Source organism: Sinohyriopsis cumingii, chromosome 6 (genome assembly GCF_028554795.1).
Source record: "Sinohyriopsis cumingii isolate HCF-2022 chromosome 6, ASM2855479v2, whole genome shotgun sequence".
Classification (NCBI taxonomy): Eukaryota; Metazoa; Mollusca; class Bivalvia; order Unionida; family Unionidae; genus Sinohyriopsis; species Sinohyriopsis cumingii.
This window is the reverse complement of record NC_142966.1, coordinates 53,595,639-53,613,832: the sequence shown is the minus strand read 5'-3', so window position 1 is coordinate 53,613,832 and position 18,194 is coordinate 53,595,639. Positions and strand designations below refer to the sequence as shown.

Below are 18,194 nucleotides of genomic sequence, written 5' to 3'. Positions count from 1 at the left end.
TTACCTGGATTCTGAAACAGATCCGTGTTTTTTATGGTATAGACCCAGATCGACAGTTGCATGATGTGCAAATAGATCAGTTTCTGTACAGCATAGACCCAGATCTGTTGTACTATAAAACATGTGACAGCAGAGTGGAGTCTGTACACTTATAGACCCAGATCTGATGTTACCTAATGTGCCAGTAGATCAGTATCTGTACAGCATAGATCTTGCTCAGCTAACAGTGTATACCAAGGTCGATAATTGCATAATGAGCCAGTAGAACAGTATCTGTACAGCATAGACACAGCTTGGCTATTGAAATGGTGTACACTAAGATCTATTATTGTATAGTATGCCAGTAGAACATATCTGTACAGCATAGATCCTGCTCGGCTAACAGTGTAGACCAAGATCAATAATTGTATAATGTGCCAATTGAACATATCTGTACAGCATAGACACAGCTTGCTTATTGAAACGGTGTATACCAAGACCTATATTGCATAACATGCCAGTAGATTAGAGTCTATACAGCATAGACACAGATTTGCTAAAGGATCTGGATCTATGCTGTGTGCAGTAGAGTGTTCATTAAACATAGGATGACTCTTGTTAACAATTTGGATTTTCGTTTGTGAAAAGAATGTTTAATTTCAACTTTAATTTCAACTTAGTTTAATTTCAACTTTTTATCAACATTAAACAGTTTGACATGTATGTACACATAGTAATGGTATGCATTACCTTAATCAATTGTCATGTTTTACCATGCCATAAAAATGTTTATGTACATGGAATAATGCTCTTTTAATCCTTTTTTCAGTTGGGATTTTCTTTTGTTATGTTGGTGGAAAGCTGTCCTATGCTAATCAATGTAGACAGAAGATTCTGACTTTGATACCTGACAGTAACCTGGCTCAAACAGTGAGAGAGAAGTTCGAGGGTAAATCATCACACAGAAATCAAGAGTAAGTTGGAGTCTAATGTTTTCTTCATATTAGGTTGTTATTCAAAGTTTACACCTCTCCCTTAATAATATTTGAAAAAATTGTATGATTGTGAAAATTTGACATGAACATTTCTCTGTCAAATAAATTCTGTGATCATGTTATTCGGAAATAAGATTTGCTACGTCTTGATGCAGCAATCAAACAGTTGTATACCAGTTTCAGCTTGCACTGCTGTGTGATCAAAATTCTCCCGCATTGACTTAATTAATCCTTCAAGATCTTTTTTGATCCATTCATCAATAAGTGTGCTAAAATACTGTGTGTTAAGCTTTCAGCAAGGTACTTGTGACCTTTGTGATTTTTTTTATCGATAGGTTTTTAAAAATAATTTTTGAAGTTTGTGGACTTAATATTTTTTTGTGATACAGCTCTTTGCTGATGATATTGGTAGCAGATATGCAGGCTGTGTTTTTACTGCATACAGCTGCTGAATTTTCTCATTTCTTTTTTAATGGATATGTTGCTTATTTCTTTGTAATTTTCTGGTTATTTTCCAGTAGTTAATTTAAATTATTTATTGTCTATTTAGAATACAGTTGTAAGAAAGTGCTTTATGTCAATTGCCTCGCATATGCTCAGTGTACATCAACACGACCTTGCAGTGCTTGAAGATTTTGGTCAGAATAAACATGCTCTTTGGTCCTACAGAAAAATTGAAAGGTGAAAGACAGGAGGACAGAACTTAAATTGTCAGAGTTTGACGTCATGAACCTACACCCTAATTTGTCTTTTGTTGTGAGCAGTGTGGGTCAAGTCCAAATGGCTTCTCCCCATCTTAAGATCAATCAGAAAGGGCTCTCAGCTAATGGACATCTTGTCAGCCAGAGATGGACAACTTGGTGGCTTTGGATTGGTCCATTCTGCACCAGTCTAATATCTTCCTGGAGTTGCATGTGAGGAGCCTGATTCAGGATGTGAGTTGAATTGCTTTTGCTGTGGGGAGGGCACTTTTGACACTTCACTTCTTAGTCTCTTCTCATACTGCTTTTGGGTTTGCCAGGAAACTGTTCCCCCAACATTTGACAGTCCAGTAGGTGTTAGTCAAGTTGTGTGCCAGAAGACTGTCCTCCCAACATTTGGCAGTCCAGTAGGTGTTAGTCAAGCTGTGTGCCAGGAGACTGTCCTCCCAACATTTGGCAGTCCAGTAGGTGTTAGTCAAGCTGTGTGCCAGGAGACTGTCCTCCCAACATTTGGCAGTGCAGTAGGTATTAGTCAAGCTGTGTGCCAGGAGACTGTCCTCCCAACATTTGGCAGTCCAGTAGGTGTTAGTCAAGCTGTGTGCCAGGAGACTGTCCTCCCAACATTTGGCAGTCCAGTAGGTGTTAGTCAAGCTATGTGCCAGGAGACTGTCCTTCCAACATTTGGCAGTCCAGTAGGTGTTAGTCAAGCTGTGTGCCAGGAGACTGTCCTCACAACATTTGACATTCCAGTAGGTGTTAGTCAAGCTGTGTGCCAGGAGACTGTCCTCCCAACATTTGGCAGTCCAGTAGGTGTTATGCTGTGTGCCAGGAGACTGTCCTCCCGCCTTTTAGACAGGGTGCATGGAAGATGAAACTAATATGGTTGATTTTCATACCTTTCATCACCTTATACCACTGCCTCCCCCAGTTATCTGTCTTCCAGTCCAGCCTTTGGCTATCTATGCATACCAGGCGGGGATCATTTAGTCCTTTTGATGGACCATGCCTGGTGCTGTCCAGCCATCCCAATAAAATGAAAATTTATAGGAACAATATAAAGGGTTTATTATGCTGGCATGTACAGCATTTAAGTTTTGAGTGTTGATAAGAATATAGTGCAGTACAAATGTCTACTCCACTGTTCTACATCTTTGGTATATGGTGGCAATATTAGTGCTGAGCTTGTGGGTTTTGTGAATATATGCTGGTTATGTGCCTTGTGTAATTAAATATGTGTACCTTTTCACATAAATTACATCACTTTTTAGGATCGTTTATATCATTGAAAAACAGTAAGTGGTGAGTGCATGAATCAATGTAAATGAGACAGCTGTGTACATCTAGCTTAAACAACGTATAAAGCAAAATAATATTTTGATTCTACAGAACATCTGCTAAGTCAAGTCTTTATTTGGGAATGGCGTAAAGAAACGCTGTCTATTGATGCAAAATATTAGCATGAGAAGATGAAGTCAATTTCTGCCTCGGAAAGGTGCGTTTCGATAACAAGAATCCATCCGATTTTGTGCATTTCACTTAACAGCGCAAGTTATGGTCCCGTCATTAACAACGGAAATTTGGTAATTGATCCTGGTTAATCTGATAAGGAATTATTCTTATGATAGGGAAAAGCATAATGGAAAATTTCAGAAGAAATGAACAAGAGACAGGGAATGGCTGAATTATAACGAAGAAATGAACGTTATGTGGTGTAACTGGTGTACGCAATTCATGAAAACAAACACACAGAAAACATTTAGTTTTGTTGCTGGTTGTTTGAACTTTAAAATTGAATCGGTAAGCATACATGAAAGCTGTGTGACATTGTTTTGTGAACAGGACTAGTAAAGATTTGGCAGGACTAGTAAATTTCTCAATATACTAGTCCTTCTGGCTACAAAGAAATTTGTGTTAAATTCGAGCCCTGAGTTATAAAAAAGAGCTGTTCACTGCTTTGTGATTTGTGTCTTCTTGCAAGTTTTGACTGGACATTTTTTGTGTCTATATGTGTTGGGACTCCTACAGCGCTATATTTTTTACATGCATATAAGTCTTGGGACATGAAAAATAAAAATTATGTTTTTGCATCCCATGATTTGCACTCTTTATGATGTAACAAATGCATTTCATTGTTGGAGAGATCACCAGTGTGGAAAAGTGATCATATGAGGAAGGTCCTCCATTTTCAATGCTTATGAGGGGAAGTGGGAGATTCTAGGGACTGGTGTAGAGAAAACAGCATCATCCTTTTCAGTACTAGGATCATCTAGCTGGCTAATCTTTTTCTCTAGCATTTGAATGAGAAGAAGTTTGCACTAGTTTTAATCGGAATACTGCTTCATGATTTCATACACATTCAGGCATCATGTTACCACAAATATAGGTCACAACAAGGATGTATCAGACTTGCTGGCCAACTTTTACCTGCATGGGTTGAAAGTGGAATCTTTCATGGGTTCAGACTTGGGTAGTTGACTTTGATAAGGCCATGCCCTTAGCCAGAACCACGATAAAGCTGCCATTTTAAAAGACCTGACTTTTAATAGTGCTGTCCTTGGTATGTAGGGTGACTGAGCCGCATGTCCATTCAATGAATCTGAATTACCTCCTGTTAAGATCAGATGGTTCCATGATGTTAATGGCACAGTTGGGTTTCATAACCCAGGCTGCCATCTGTAAGCAGTCAGATTTGGTCATCATCTGTTTTCTTACCTCCATTAACATGTTGAGAGAGGTGATGATGCATGACCAAGTCTATGCTCTAATCATTACTTAAAACACTAAGAAGAGCCATGGGTCCTGACATTTTTCTTCTGAGTAAGGCAAAGAGAGAGGATACAACCCATCTACGCCTGCCATCATGGCTGAAGTACATAATGCATTTGGCTTATTTTCAATTACTCCAGGATTAAATTAATGCTAATGAGATAACTATCTTGATGGATCTTGTATTTAAATACAGTGTTCGACTGAAGATGTAATAGAAGACATTTGTTGTCATGCACAGTCAACCATCTCAAGTTTCAATCTTCCAGACCTAGAGTCACTTAAATGAGAATTGGTTCTTGTGGGTTCACTGCCTGTGGTCCTGATGACCATCAGACCCTTTTGATGTCACAACAACTTCAACAGAGGCACGTGGACTTGCCCAAAGAATTTTTGCTCATTAAGGAAAAGCCAATTTTTTCTCGATATCTGAGTGTTGTTGTCATGTGTTATGTGACTGACCGTTGCGCTATCTTCATAGTAGGAGAGCAGCCTACCTATCTTATAGGAATTCAGACATTCTTTCATTAAAAGATGCCAATGATAGAGATTGCATGCTCAAGCATGACCCCCTCTTAGCTAATCTATTTACATAAACGATACTGGAAATGCATTAGGCAGAGAAAGTACATTTATTTAAGTAAGATATGTTTCACCATGAGTGTATTTCATTCACATTACCTATCACACCTCTTGGCAAATGCAAGCATCTTTAATGATGATTTGCTCAGTGTAAAGTTGTAAACAACCAGTTGATGGGTGGTGACCAAGCGGAGGTAAAGGGAGACAGTGGGTAAGAGTTTCTTCCCTTTATGTACCATATAGACAGAACAACAATTTTGTCTTACCCAGATTGCTGGATTCAGGGCGTAGCAGAGTTTATTTCCTAATGATAACATCATTTGGTGTTTTCAGAGAAACATAATTTACTTTTTTCAAAATTTGAAATTTACTATAATTTTATAAAGAAGAAATAGTTAAACTTTTGGTATTCCTGTGATTATAGTAATTTACTATATATTTGCAAAGAATTATTAGGCATCGATGAAATTTTGGCATGGAAAACAGATAGATCAGCTGTGAAACCAAGTTTAACTTTATTTTTTTTCCATACATTTAAAACAACGTGCATTTTAATTTATGAAGATTACAGCAGAGTTTTTTACTTCAGAAGGTGTATGTATAAACTTAAACAATGTGCAATTTCTACATTAAATAGTAAGCAAAAGATGAAAGCTATTAACCGATGTAAATATTCTTGTCCATGAAGTATGATTAGCCAGTCTATATTTATTTCTACGATCCACTTGGCTTTCTTGGAAATTATCTCGTCAGAAAATTATTTCCTATTTGCCATAAGGCACAGTATATTCTTATGATGTCATCCATCTTTCTGTTACCAATTCATTTCTGTACAATATCTCTTTGTCTTGAATTCACAGTAATTGCTGGATCATAGGTCGGTGTCATTGACTGAGAGAAAAAAGTGATTTCCATATAATAACTTGAGTTCTTTATCATCTATGTTCAACAAACTTTGTGGATGGCTTTTGGTCAATATAGAATTAAAAAAACCTGAGGTCATTGTCACTGTGACTAAAATAACAAAAAGGTTTCTGCACAATAATTCAAGTTTGCCACCATTTACAGTTACCAGAGTTGATGGAGGTGTTGCACTACATTTGGGATTTCAAAAGGTCAAGATTGGGGTCACCAACTGAAAAATAGGTTTTCACCTCCTATGTCACACCTGGACCAAACATAGTTGATTGCTGATACATGGAATAAAGAAGAAGCAGGAAAATTTGGGGGTCAAAAGAATGAAGAGCAAGGTTGATGTGACTGCAGAGAAAAAAATGATTTCTGAATAATATCATTTAATTCTGTATCAAAGTTCTGGACAAAATTTTTTTGGATGGATTTCACGTAGGTTAAGAATGATGGATTACACATAGAGTTAGAAAGAAGTCTTTTGATTTTGGGTTCAAAGGTCACATTTTTGGCATAAGAGATGAAAAGTGTTTTTTTTTGGGCACAAAATGTTAGTTATCTTTATATAGGAGTTTAGAATGTGGTCAGGAGTATAATGTGCTATTCACTGTATTTTTGTTAATCCATTATTTAGGTTCGTGCCTGACCAGAGCCCTGTTGATTTTCCATCCCATGGGTCTACCGTCCAGGAGATCCATAGGGAGGAGATGCATTCAGGTAGACAGGCACCAGGGCTTGATGACAGCCTGAGGCCAACAATAGATAATAATGGTAGGCTCCTACAGTCTTTTGGATGTACTTACATAACTCAATTGTGTATTTGCAGTAGTTGTTGTTACTGTTACTGTTATACAAATGCTGAGAGGAATAATTTTATGAGTGAAATGAAAATAATGCAGAATGAATGCACATGAAATATAGAAGGAACCCAAATGAAATAATAAATTCATTTTGAACAAATAAGAAATGTGCAAAGGAGTCTGTGTCCATCTGTCATTCCTTCCTGTTTTATTACATGAATTTGAGAAAACAATTGCAATTTAGTTTGCTTTAGATTGGTGTACATGCCTTTCTGCTGCATGATGCTAAGAATTTAACATTATAGCATAGCTGCCAAGTGAGCCGTTTTTTCCATATTTGTCCTGTATTTTTGACCTGAATACAGGTGTTTGTCTTACTTGTTATTAATCCGTTTTTTATTTTTTTAAAGTTAAATTAAATATTTCCTTGCAATTTTCAGTTTAGATTGGGCACTCGGTTCCATTCTGAGAGGAAATGTATTTCATGTATATAGGGATATAGAACTCTAAAGTATGATTGGTTCATTTGAAATCGAGGCTACCATGCCACTTTTTAATCATCATATTGGACAGCTCAGTGCAGTTGCTGCTATCACTGTATCTCATCTTCGTAATAGTCAAATTATAGTCATGCTGAAAAGGAAAGCAGATGATTCAGAATTTTGTCCAGCAAAGAAAGGAAAACAGAACTGGAAGGACGATTTTGCCATCTTGTTTAGATTGTGAAACTATCTAGTATAAGAGAAAACTGTATGTTTTGCAAATTGTCATTGTAATTTTTCTATTGGGCACAGAGGTGCCCTAGACATAATATGGCATGAAAGAGCTATTAATCGTCAGCTGGCTGCTTCATCATCAACAACTCAGCCTGAACTTGTGACATTTATAAATGCCAGAGAGAACCTTGATGTAATTTGATCAAAGTTAGTTTACTAAATTCTATTAGAAATGAACTGAACATTCCTCAGTTACTAGTGTTGTTGGCAATTTCTTTTGCACACTTTTTTCCAGACTGTAAAATTGCAAAGGATTACTCGTGTGTTAGAAGGAAGACAGTTCAGTAATATCGCACAGAATTCAGATCATCAATGAAAGATGGTACATTGGAATTGATAATGAATTAAAAAACAAGGTGTGGAAAAGGTTTATATTAACAGCCTGTGTCTGAGTGTGTGTTGCATTCTTACATCTTTTGAATGGTCACCCAAATGGAACAGTGTGCGTGTTCAAAAGGATGCAGGATGCAAGACTGCAACGCATGCATCTTTGACATTAAGTAATTAAGTTACTGTCCTACTTTACTGGTGGTTGTAGATGTTGTAAATAGTTACATATGCATTAATGTTTTTAAAAATCAGTGTTTGTTTATGAAACTCATTATTTTTGTCATAAGCAATCAGTATTTTTGGACTCCGGGTTTAGCAGGTATGTAAAAGTCGGGTGATGCTTAATGACCATATGATATGAATAATGAAGATGCAACATAAAAATATATCACATATCAAATGATGTTGTGCCATCCAATGAAGCACCATCTTTCATAGGACTCTTGATGTAATTTATAATATTGTCTATTTAGTATGAATTTGAAACTGACGAATATGAAGTCTACAGGGTTTATTTTGATATGAACTTGTTTAAGCTACTATTTGACATAAAGCCTTTTGCACATAAATGATATTAGAACACACCTAAATCTTCACAATTGACACCTTATGATGATCTTGCCTATCATGACTGGTTAGTACATACCTACCTACAGTAATATTACAAGAAAGAGCACAGCACCTGCATTCTTATTGGAATACATGTTCGTTTTGTACAGACGACTAAATTACTAGTCACTTATGATAGGTATACAGTACCTTAAACTTAACCAGAAGTTGAAATTATAAGTCTCAACAATGATAGCAGTATAGGCTTGGCCTTTAAAGGAAAGCGTTATCTTTAAAAAAAATAAAGAAAGCTAACACCCTCCCTCCAAAAAGAAAAGAAAACCCACCAAAAAAAAACCAGCCAAATATTCATGCATTCATGTACCAATATTAAAAGTAGGCTATTTTTACAGTGGAACTTAAGTACATTTTTTTGACAGATTTATTTATTAATCTCTGCACATGGATCAAACTTTGAGTTTCATTTTATGTTACCATTGATATAACCCTCTTGTACATAGAAACCATATCATTTTGGAATATTCTTGCAAACAGTAAGTCTGACAAGTTAAGACTGCAGTGTTTACACAGTCATATAAACAGCTTTATGTGGCGTGTCAAGGGTAAGATACAGCCTGGTGGAGCCCGTTCCTTTCCAGACTGGATGACCACAGCCAAAGTCCACCAATATAATGTGGCATAACCTGGTCCTGAGCACATTGTCGCTGAGCTTATCTTGGAGTCCTTCAGCCCTGGCTGTTGACTTCATTGAGGAAGACATCCATCCAGTGATGATTTGATATCATCACACTATTTTATCCATAGTTGGGTAACTCATGGTTGCAGGAGCGTCTTTTTCCATTGCGTACAGATCTAATGGACTGTACCACTGCTTTCTATATCAGCTCAAACTTGGTGTGGGTTGTCGAGCACCTCTATGACAAAGCCACCAGTGCTGTACTCATCAATAGCAGCAGAGGAGATTGGTTTCGAGCAACAGTTGGAGTCAGACAGGGATGTATACTGTCACCTACACTCTTCATCATTTTTCTGATAACGATCATGGAAGATGCCTTGCATGACCACAAGGGCACTGTCAGCATTGGAGGAAGAACTATCACCATCCTTTGCTTTGCATATGATACTGATGGCTTAGTAGCAGATCAAAAAGAACTGACTGACTTGGTTGAGCAATTTGGCACAATCTTAACAGCATATGGTATGGAGATTAGCACCAAAAACAAAAAAAACTGATGTCAACCAATACCAATGGCATCAGTGCATAAATAAAGGTCAGTGGACAGAAGCTGGAAACTAGTTTCAAGTACTTAGGATCAATTATTACAGCAAAAGAGTCCAAACCAGAACTACTTTGCAGGATTGCCCAGACAACAGCATCAGTAACAAGGTTAAGATCAATATGGAAGGACACCAACATTGCTTTTGGTTCCAAAATAAAGCTGATCCACTCGATTGTCATATCCATTTTTCAGTATGCTTGAGAAACATGGATGCTCACATCAGATAACAAAATAGGATTCAAACCTTCGAAATGAGATGCTCCTGCAATATCTTGGGCATCTCATACATTGACCATGTAACCAACAAAGAGGTCCACAAAAGGATCCAACTAGCCATCAGACCTTATGAAGACCTGTTGACCACTGTGAACAAATGCTAAATGAAGTGGTACGTTCATGCCTCAAGATCATATGGACTTCAAAAACATCTTGCGAGGTGCAGAAGAAGAAGCAGAGAGAGAGAAAAAGAGGTGGGAAGACAACATTAAATAGTGGACAGGCATGGCTATGGAGATTCCAAAAGGGCAGTAGCAAACAGGAAAAGATGGAGAAAATTGGTTGTAAAGTCATCTGTGTGCCCCAGTGACCTCTTGAACTATGGGATTGATGGTGAGGAGGAGGAGGATGTAAACAGTTTCAGTTAATTTACTGTTTGTAAATGTTTATAAACTTGGTAATTTAACAATCAAACAATTGGTTGTCACTGAAGCAGGAACAACCTGTTGCAGTTAAATTACATATTTGCACATGCGTGCATAAGAGGTTTGTTAAGTAGGATTTTTCTTTTAATTTGTTAATTAAAATACAAATCAGCCTTTTCACACTGAGTAGATAGGGAAAAAATGAAATTGACAAGAATTATTTATGCACACATTACACAATATTACACATTACACAGTATTACACATTACACAATATTACACATTACACAATATTACACATTACACATTACACAATATTACACATTACACAATATTACACATCAGATTAATTTACTGATAATCCTGTAAACAGTTATTCTTCAAACTACATTATATACCTTGGAAACAAATGTTTATCAAAAGAATGTTTCATTAATAACTTTATTATAATAAGTTTGTACAGTTTTTAAGTCAATGTAGACCCCACAAAAGCCTTCAGTATCCAGGCAGCACATCCACTTTCATTATCTGTTTTTCATCATATATACATGTATATATACATGTATATACATATATGTAATATTTCAAAACAATATCACTACACTCCAAGAGATGTTTTACTTAGATTGTCAGATGCATTAAACAAAACCTGTCAGATGCATTAAACAAAATCTGTCAGATGCATTAAACAAAACCTGTCAGATGCATTAAACAAAACCTGTCAGATGCATTAAACAAAATCTGTCAGATGCATTAAACAAAACCTGTCAGATGCATTAAACAAAACCTAGTCCTACAAACTGAATCCTGTAGTAATAAGAGGTAAAATATACGCTGCAAATGAAACAACGGAAAGTTGAGCTAGGCATTGCATGCACATTATAATAGCTGTCAGCATTCGATAAGCCTCATAAACAGATGGGAGAATGGTTAAGAATTGATTAAATGACATCATTTTGGTTACTGTCAGCCATATAAATGTTATAAACATTGCAGCCTTAATAGAATTTCATTTTTTATTATTCTCTTTATTGAGGGCAGAATTAGAGCATGGTCATATGATTTATTTTTAAACACAGCTTGTTTGTGCATTAATATTTCTTATGTGTCACATTTTAACCTCTGAAATGATGCATGGTTGAAATGACAGTAACAGCAACCGTTGCAGTATCTGAGATAGATTTGTTTAATTTAGACTGATTTTCATCCCAGTAAATCTGTTTTTAGTGGTGGGAATTTCAAGAAGGGAAGAGAAACCCAAAGATGACAGAGTGTTTACAACTTATGAAGAACTTAGAAGAAGGAATAGAGAAGACCACAGAAATAGAAGGTCTACACTCAGTAATATTCCTGTGGATCATTCAGAAGATTTTCAGCAACCAACCACACCTCCTGGGCAGAAGGAGCCAGGTTTTTTTGACAAGAATGTAACACGTGAGTTACCTTTTTACAGAAGCAGGAAAACATTAGAACAAAGTAGCACAGTGAAACTCCACAATAGCATGATACATACATGCAAACCATTACGTTTTTGGAGTAATCATTATGCTTTTTTTTCACTAAATTACACTTTATGCATAAATGCAAATGGGTTACACGGGTTCGTTTTATTCCCCTCAGAAAAATATCAATTATTTGTTTTCTCATATTTATTAACATCCCATTAATTCCACAGACTGTATTCTAGAAAAGATGACTTTTACGGAACTACAGCATCAGATTACATTTGTCTGTAGACTTGCATGCACTTTCCTAACAGTATTATGTTCTATTTCTGGCAGCTGTCCTATTTCCATGAAACATGTTGGTTTCTACTTTCAACCTTTTGACCATGGATTCTATTTATAGCAGATGTATGGCTTAGTCAGGACAGAACAGACTGGTTTTTTAATTTTTAATCTTAGCTCGCATGTTCTAATTCATATTTGGTACAGAGCCAGAATGTAGGTATTTGGCACTAAAAGTCAAGTCAGATTTATTCTAGTTGATGAGTATGATAGAGCAAAAATGTTTTTCAAATAATTTCATAGATGGATTAGAAAAAGATGAAAAATCAATTCAGAGGTGAATACATGAATTATATAATACAGCATTCCATTCTTGGGCAGCTTCATTCCTATTGGAGGCTGCGTGGAAAGGATTTTAATATTGGTCATGGTGGTAAATTTGATGTGGAACAACACTTGAAAACTAAAGAAACTTGAACTAGTTCGTTTTACTAACTCCAGTACTAAGGTAACATCTTTTTTACATCAGTTCTCAGTTGTGGACACGAATGTTATAAATACAGGGACGTTATTTACCGAGTTCTTAATATAGTATAAACTACCCCTAGCAGTAGAAGACTGTGTTGGTCCTTTGTTCAAACGGATGTTTCCTGATTCCAAAATTGCAGAAAATATGCATGTGCAAGAGCAAAATCATCTAATATTATTAGGTGTTTAGCTGAAGATGCTTCACTTAAAATTGCAGAAGCCATGAAAATTGGGCTGTGTAGTATTGTCACAGACAGGAGTAGAGATTGTGATGACAAAAAGTTAGTCTGTGTAAGAGACTTTGACAACGAAATGGGGAAAGTCAGAGTGTTCTTCTTTCATTACCAGAAATAAAAGTAGATTCCACTGGAGAAATCATTTTTGATTTGCATGATAATGCTTTGAATAAACATGATTTAAGTTGACAGAACTGTGTTGGGTTTTCAGCTGATGATGCATCAGTGATGACTGGAATTCATAAAGGAGTTGCATTCTATATTTTGGAAAATGCCTCCATCAGTGTACGATACAGGCTGTCCCTATCATTTGATGCATCTTGCTGCAGGAAAGGTTGCCAATAAATTAGAAGAATTCCTGAAGTATCGAGTTGGCATTCTACCTGACAATGTACTTTATGTGAACAGAGTTGATGTGCAATGGTACCTTATTTCCCAGCTAAAAGACCCAATAACTGGAAGATATAAACTTCCTCTTTGTTGTCATGTTACGAAAGAAGTATTGGTTCTTTACCATTCTAATGTTGGCTGTGAGAGATTGTTCAGTTTTGTTAACAAAAATAAAACTGAATTCAGATCCAGGCTCAGTAACCCAGTACTTAGTTCTCTATTGGTGTGCAAAACATTTAGCCTCAGCTGGTACAAAATGTTTAGAAATGCAACATGAGAGCCTGTTGCTTTTTAAAGCTAAAGTGCTACATATGAAACCTTGAAGCAATAATTGATGTTAAAAGACCAGAGCAGTAAATAAATCATTTTATACATATGCTCATTGAATGTTTTTCATGTTTAAAGTGGATTACTTTTTTTCTGCTCAGATTGCTCTTTTTGTTCACTTGGAATACACTTTTTCCTTGCCAGGGATTGGCATTTATGCATGATAGTTGGGGTCTACAGATTGTCAGCAAGCTATGTACTGTATCATGCAATAGTTGTACAAGTTTGGTAACTGAAAAAAAATTATGCAAATTTATCCCCTAGGCTATACAAAGAACTGGGTGCAAAACTTTGTGCTTCATTGGCACAGTTTCCATCTTTAACCAATGCATATTAAACAAGAAATAGAAGACAGCATATTTAATATTTAGTTATTTAGAGAACCATGCATCAGTACATACATGTAATTCTGTAGCATGAATGGTGAACATATTGTAAAATTTTGGGAGCCATGCCACAGTTGTATTATATCTGAATTCATGTTATAATGAAGCATGATGATAGTGGGGTTTCATTGTACTAGTTTTCCTTGCAAACATTTGGGTAAAATTATATGTAGGTGTGTCTTAATGTCATTCATGTCTCTTATCTTTTGACTTAAGTATCTTTCAATCTAAATTGTTTTTACTTGTTTGCAGATAGGTTTACTGAGGGACATTGAAAATTGCCAATATGTCTCAAAATTTCAGGAGGCAAACTTTTTTGGCAGACAAGAACATACATTTCTGGGTTACTTGTACAAATCACTATTTTTGGTTCAGAATCAGCTGTGTTGTTAAGTGTTTTTCTCACTTTCTTGTTATTATTTGCCTTTAAATGATGGTTGCAAAGCTGAATAGAAGAAAAATGCATGGATGAAGAGAGAATTTCATTTGTAATCATAGTTTTCACAGGTTTTGTTTTGCCCCCAAATATTGCATGCACATGACCTTTATAATACACTGGTTTACATTTACAATCTGTCAGTTGATTTACATTTCATTTGGTAAAAGACACTGTTAAGTGTTGACATTTTTAAATTTTATGAAATTTCTGCATGGATAATTCCTAAATTTGTAAAATGCATGAGTTTAGTAATAAACACAAATTATGCTCTTGATACTTTTTACAGAGTAAAAATTGCAAGCTCACCAGGGCTTAATAGTGTCTGTCATCAATTGTCATGTGTCATCTACCATCTGTTGTGTATCATCATCTGGCATTTCCAAAAACAGAGCATTAAAAAAATGTCAAATTCCACTCAGCATATTTGGAATTAATTGAGTGGAAAGCATCCAAACATCAACAACCTTCAGTACTGTATAAATGGTGCTTAATTACTATCAGTATTTTAACCAGATTTATTACAAGTTTGAAAAAATTAAAATGACTATCCTAAAACAGCACTTAACTCAATTTGACAAGAGGATTCTGGCATCAGGGCCCATTTGGTTTTGTACAAAAGATGCTAAATCCCTTCCATTACTAAATACTAGGAAAGTTATGTGCACTTATGACATGAATGTATCAGAAGAGACTGTTGATAATTGAAATTAACGACATTAACTTCAGTAAAGATTATTTCATAGCTTTTCATCTAACTTTTCCATTTACCTCTAGTTTGCCATTATTATTTAAAGGATTGAGTAGATTAATCTTTGTAAACAGGCTAAGCTTCCAAGAAGCTGGCACATATTCAGATTACAGTGTATCATCTTTTACTGGGCATGTTTAAGCTGTGTTGTTATGTAGTTTAGTTGGGTGTAGCCCACTAGTGTTAATTCCTTCCACAATTTAGTCACTACATTTGTCAGGTGAGTAGATGTGGTCAGTTTAAAATGCCAGCATCCTGGGCACTCAGGAGATAACTGCTCATTTTATGCTATTGCGTGTAGCTGACATTGGTACTTAAGATTACAAATAAACTTTTCTTTAGAAAAGTGTAAAAAAAACTTAGTGTCTATTATTGTATGCCACTTTATTTCTCTTTATTACATTGTTAACACAAAGATACCACACATTTCATCAAATGTTTCACCATAAAAGTAGACCGCTCTGTTGGCCAAAGTGGTTAGAGCATCTGCCTCGGATGAGGGAGGACACAGGTTCAAACCCTGGCAGAGTCATACCAAAGATTTATAAAATGGTACTAGGAGCTGCCACAGGGGCCCCGAGTGGCCGAGTGGTATAAAGCGCTTTCCATTACAGATCACTTCCATCTCACCTCTGTCTGCGTGGGTTCGAGTCTATGATTCAGCCAATGTGGGTATGTGAGAAAGCTTGCCAGTAGCTTCTCGTGGGTCGCTGGTTCTTCCTGGGGGGTTTCCTGGGTTCTTCCTCCACCATTAATACTGGCCGCCATGCATAGCCTATCGTGTGCTGAAAAATGGTGTTAAACCCAACAACAACAGCAGCTGCCACACTTGCTGCTCAACATTAATAGGTTTGTGTTAGGACTGGTCGGCCTGGTGTCAAGATAATGTGACTGGGTGGGACTTCATGCTACATGTCTGCGGCATGATGCTCTAGTGCTAGACATTACTATAAAATGCCACACTGCAGACATCATAGTGATATGACTGCAAAATTATTAAAACTACTTTAAAAATCTAAATCACACACACACTCACACAATACCATGAAAAGTACTTGAAAGGTTAAAGTGAAAATTGCTTAATTAAACATGATAATAAATTATGTCATAAAAACTGAGTAACTTTGCCTCTTTTTTATGTTTCAGGAAAGAAGAATGAGTATGGAGATGATTGGGAGGATTGATGCTTGGTATTGTAATTTTAAAAAAATTTAGTTGATGAACACCTGCCTTCCTTGCGCAAATAAAATTGATTTGAACACTTTGATGTGGTATGGTTGATGTTTTCATTAATATATACATGTGAAAGAAAATGAGAAAAGAAGGAAATACATCTGATCCGTTTTAGACTCAAGTAATGTATAGTTCATATATTAATCTAGAGGAACACCCATAACTTCAGCATCTTTGTATATTGATCTGGAGGAACACCCATTACATGAACATCTTTGTATAGTAATATGGAGGAACACCCATAACATGAACATCTTTGTATAGTAATCTGAAGGAACACCCATAACATGAACATCTCTGTATAGTAATCTGGAGGAACACCCATAACATGACCATCTTTGTATAATAATCTGGAGGAACACCCATAACATGAACATCTTTGTATAGTAATCTGGAGGAATACCCATAACATGAACATCTTTGTATAGTAATCTGGAGGAACACCCATAACATGAACATCTTTGTATAGTAATCTGGAGGAACACCCATAACATGAACATCTTTGTATAGTAATTTGGAGGAAAATGCATAACATGAATATCTTTGTATATTGATCGGAGGAATGCCCATGACTTGAACATCTGATACATGACTACAATACAGAACTGTATGTTGATCTAATAAAGCACATTGCGACTTGTCTTGTTTTTGTAAGTGTGTATTGGCAAGTGTGAAAGTTGGAATTTGATATCATTTCATAGGTTATTGGTCCATTCATTATTTTGCCTATTTTGCATAACATGCACTTGACTGTGGACAGTACGGATTTTGATACGAAGTTGTACAATGTGCTGGCTGCTTTTGATGTAAATACAGTGTGACCCCGCTATAACATGGTAGTTGGGAGCCATATAACCTGACTGTGTTATAGACCGAACTGTGTTATAAGCAACCAGGTCATTTAGCTGAAGAAAATGTACCCCCCAAAAAATTGTAGATGGTGTAGGTAATAAATGCGGGCGGTACAATACATGCTTCATTAGCACAGTTACTATCTTAAATTGATGCGTATTAAATGAGAAATACACCTGTAGTGAAAACAGAGAAGATATATATAATAGTTTACTTTATTTAGAGAACCATGAATTGGTACATATACGTGAATCCTGTTTATATATAAATGTCTAATGTGTAGAATAAATAGAGTATCAACACCGTGTACTCACCCATGAACCTCATCATATACATTGAATCCACAATACAAGTGATTCCATCTAAAATGTGCACACACACAGCTTTAAAATATTTAATAATTTTGAAACAGGTCATATTGGTCTGAATTCAGTAGAAAAACATAGCACAATCATGTAACGAATGATGAAGCACATTTACTTTTCAGTATGTTCCAAGTCGGTAGAAGTTAGTTTGCATTTTAAACCGCCGTTGGTAGCGTTCGTAAGCATAAACTTTTTCTCTATAAAAGGAAACTTTCACAGCACAGTTAACGTGTTCCAGTCATGTTGGAAAATGCAAAAATCCATTAGATGCCATAGCTTTTATTTAAGTATGGTACTGACTTTCTTTGAAGAAAAGTTCTTTGCTGTTTTTGAAAGATTGTAGTCGGCTTTCTTTGATGAAGGGTGCATGCACTACTGAAGTTACCACTAAAGGACAGCTTTGGAGAACCAAACAAATGCCCATTTCTTATTGTGATGGCAACATCAAAATAATTGTATTGCATGATTGAGACTGGTATTTTTTCCATTTGCTGAGTACGTTTTCATAACAGTAGGTGCTTCAGAGGTAATCTTTTTCCTTTGAAATTTCAGCAAACTATTTTATCTGGGTACATTTTTAAAAAGGAATTGGCAGTCGTTCGGACTATTTTAGTTATTGTCCCTCCATGCCTAT

At 36.0% G+C, this 18,194-nt stretch overlaps 1 protein-coding gene across 1 annotated transcript in view; it reads left to right on the top strand.

Moving 5' to 3' along the window:
- LOC149796953 (OCIA domain-containing protein 1-like) overlaps window positions 1–16,982 on the top strand; it is a 39,480-nt gene extending 22,498 nt beyond the window's left edge. The window contains exons 5-8 of the mRNA XM_089961627.1: window positions 809–953; window positions 6,567–6,703; window positions 11,557–11,763; window positions 16,257–16,982. Of these exons, the coding sequence (XP_089817753.1) occupies window positions 809–953; window positions 6,567–6,703; window positions 11,557–11,763; window positions 16,257–16,294 (527 nt within the window). The 3' untranslated portion in view covers window positions 16,295–16,982. The remainder of the gene's footprint in view (window positions 1–808; window positions 954–6,566; window positions 6,704–11,556; window positions 11,764–16,256) is intronic.
- Window positions 16,983–18,194: the final 1,212 nt, after the last annotated feature.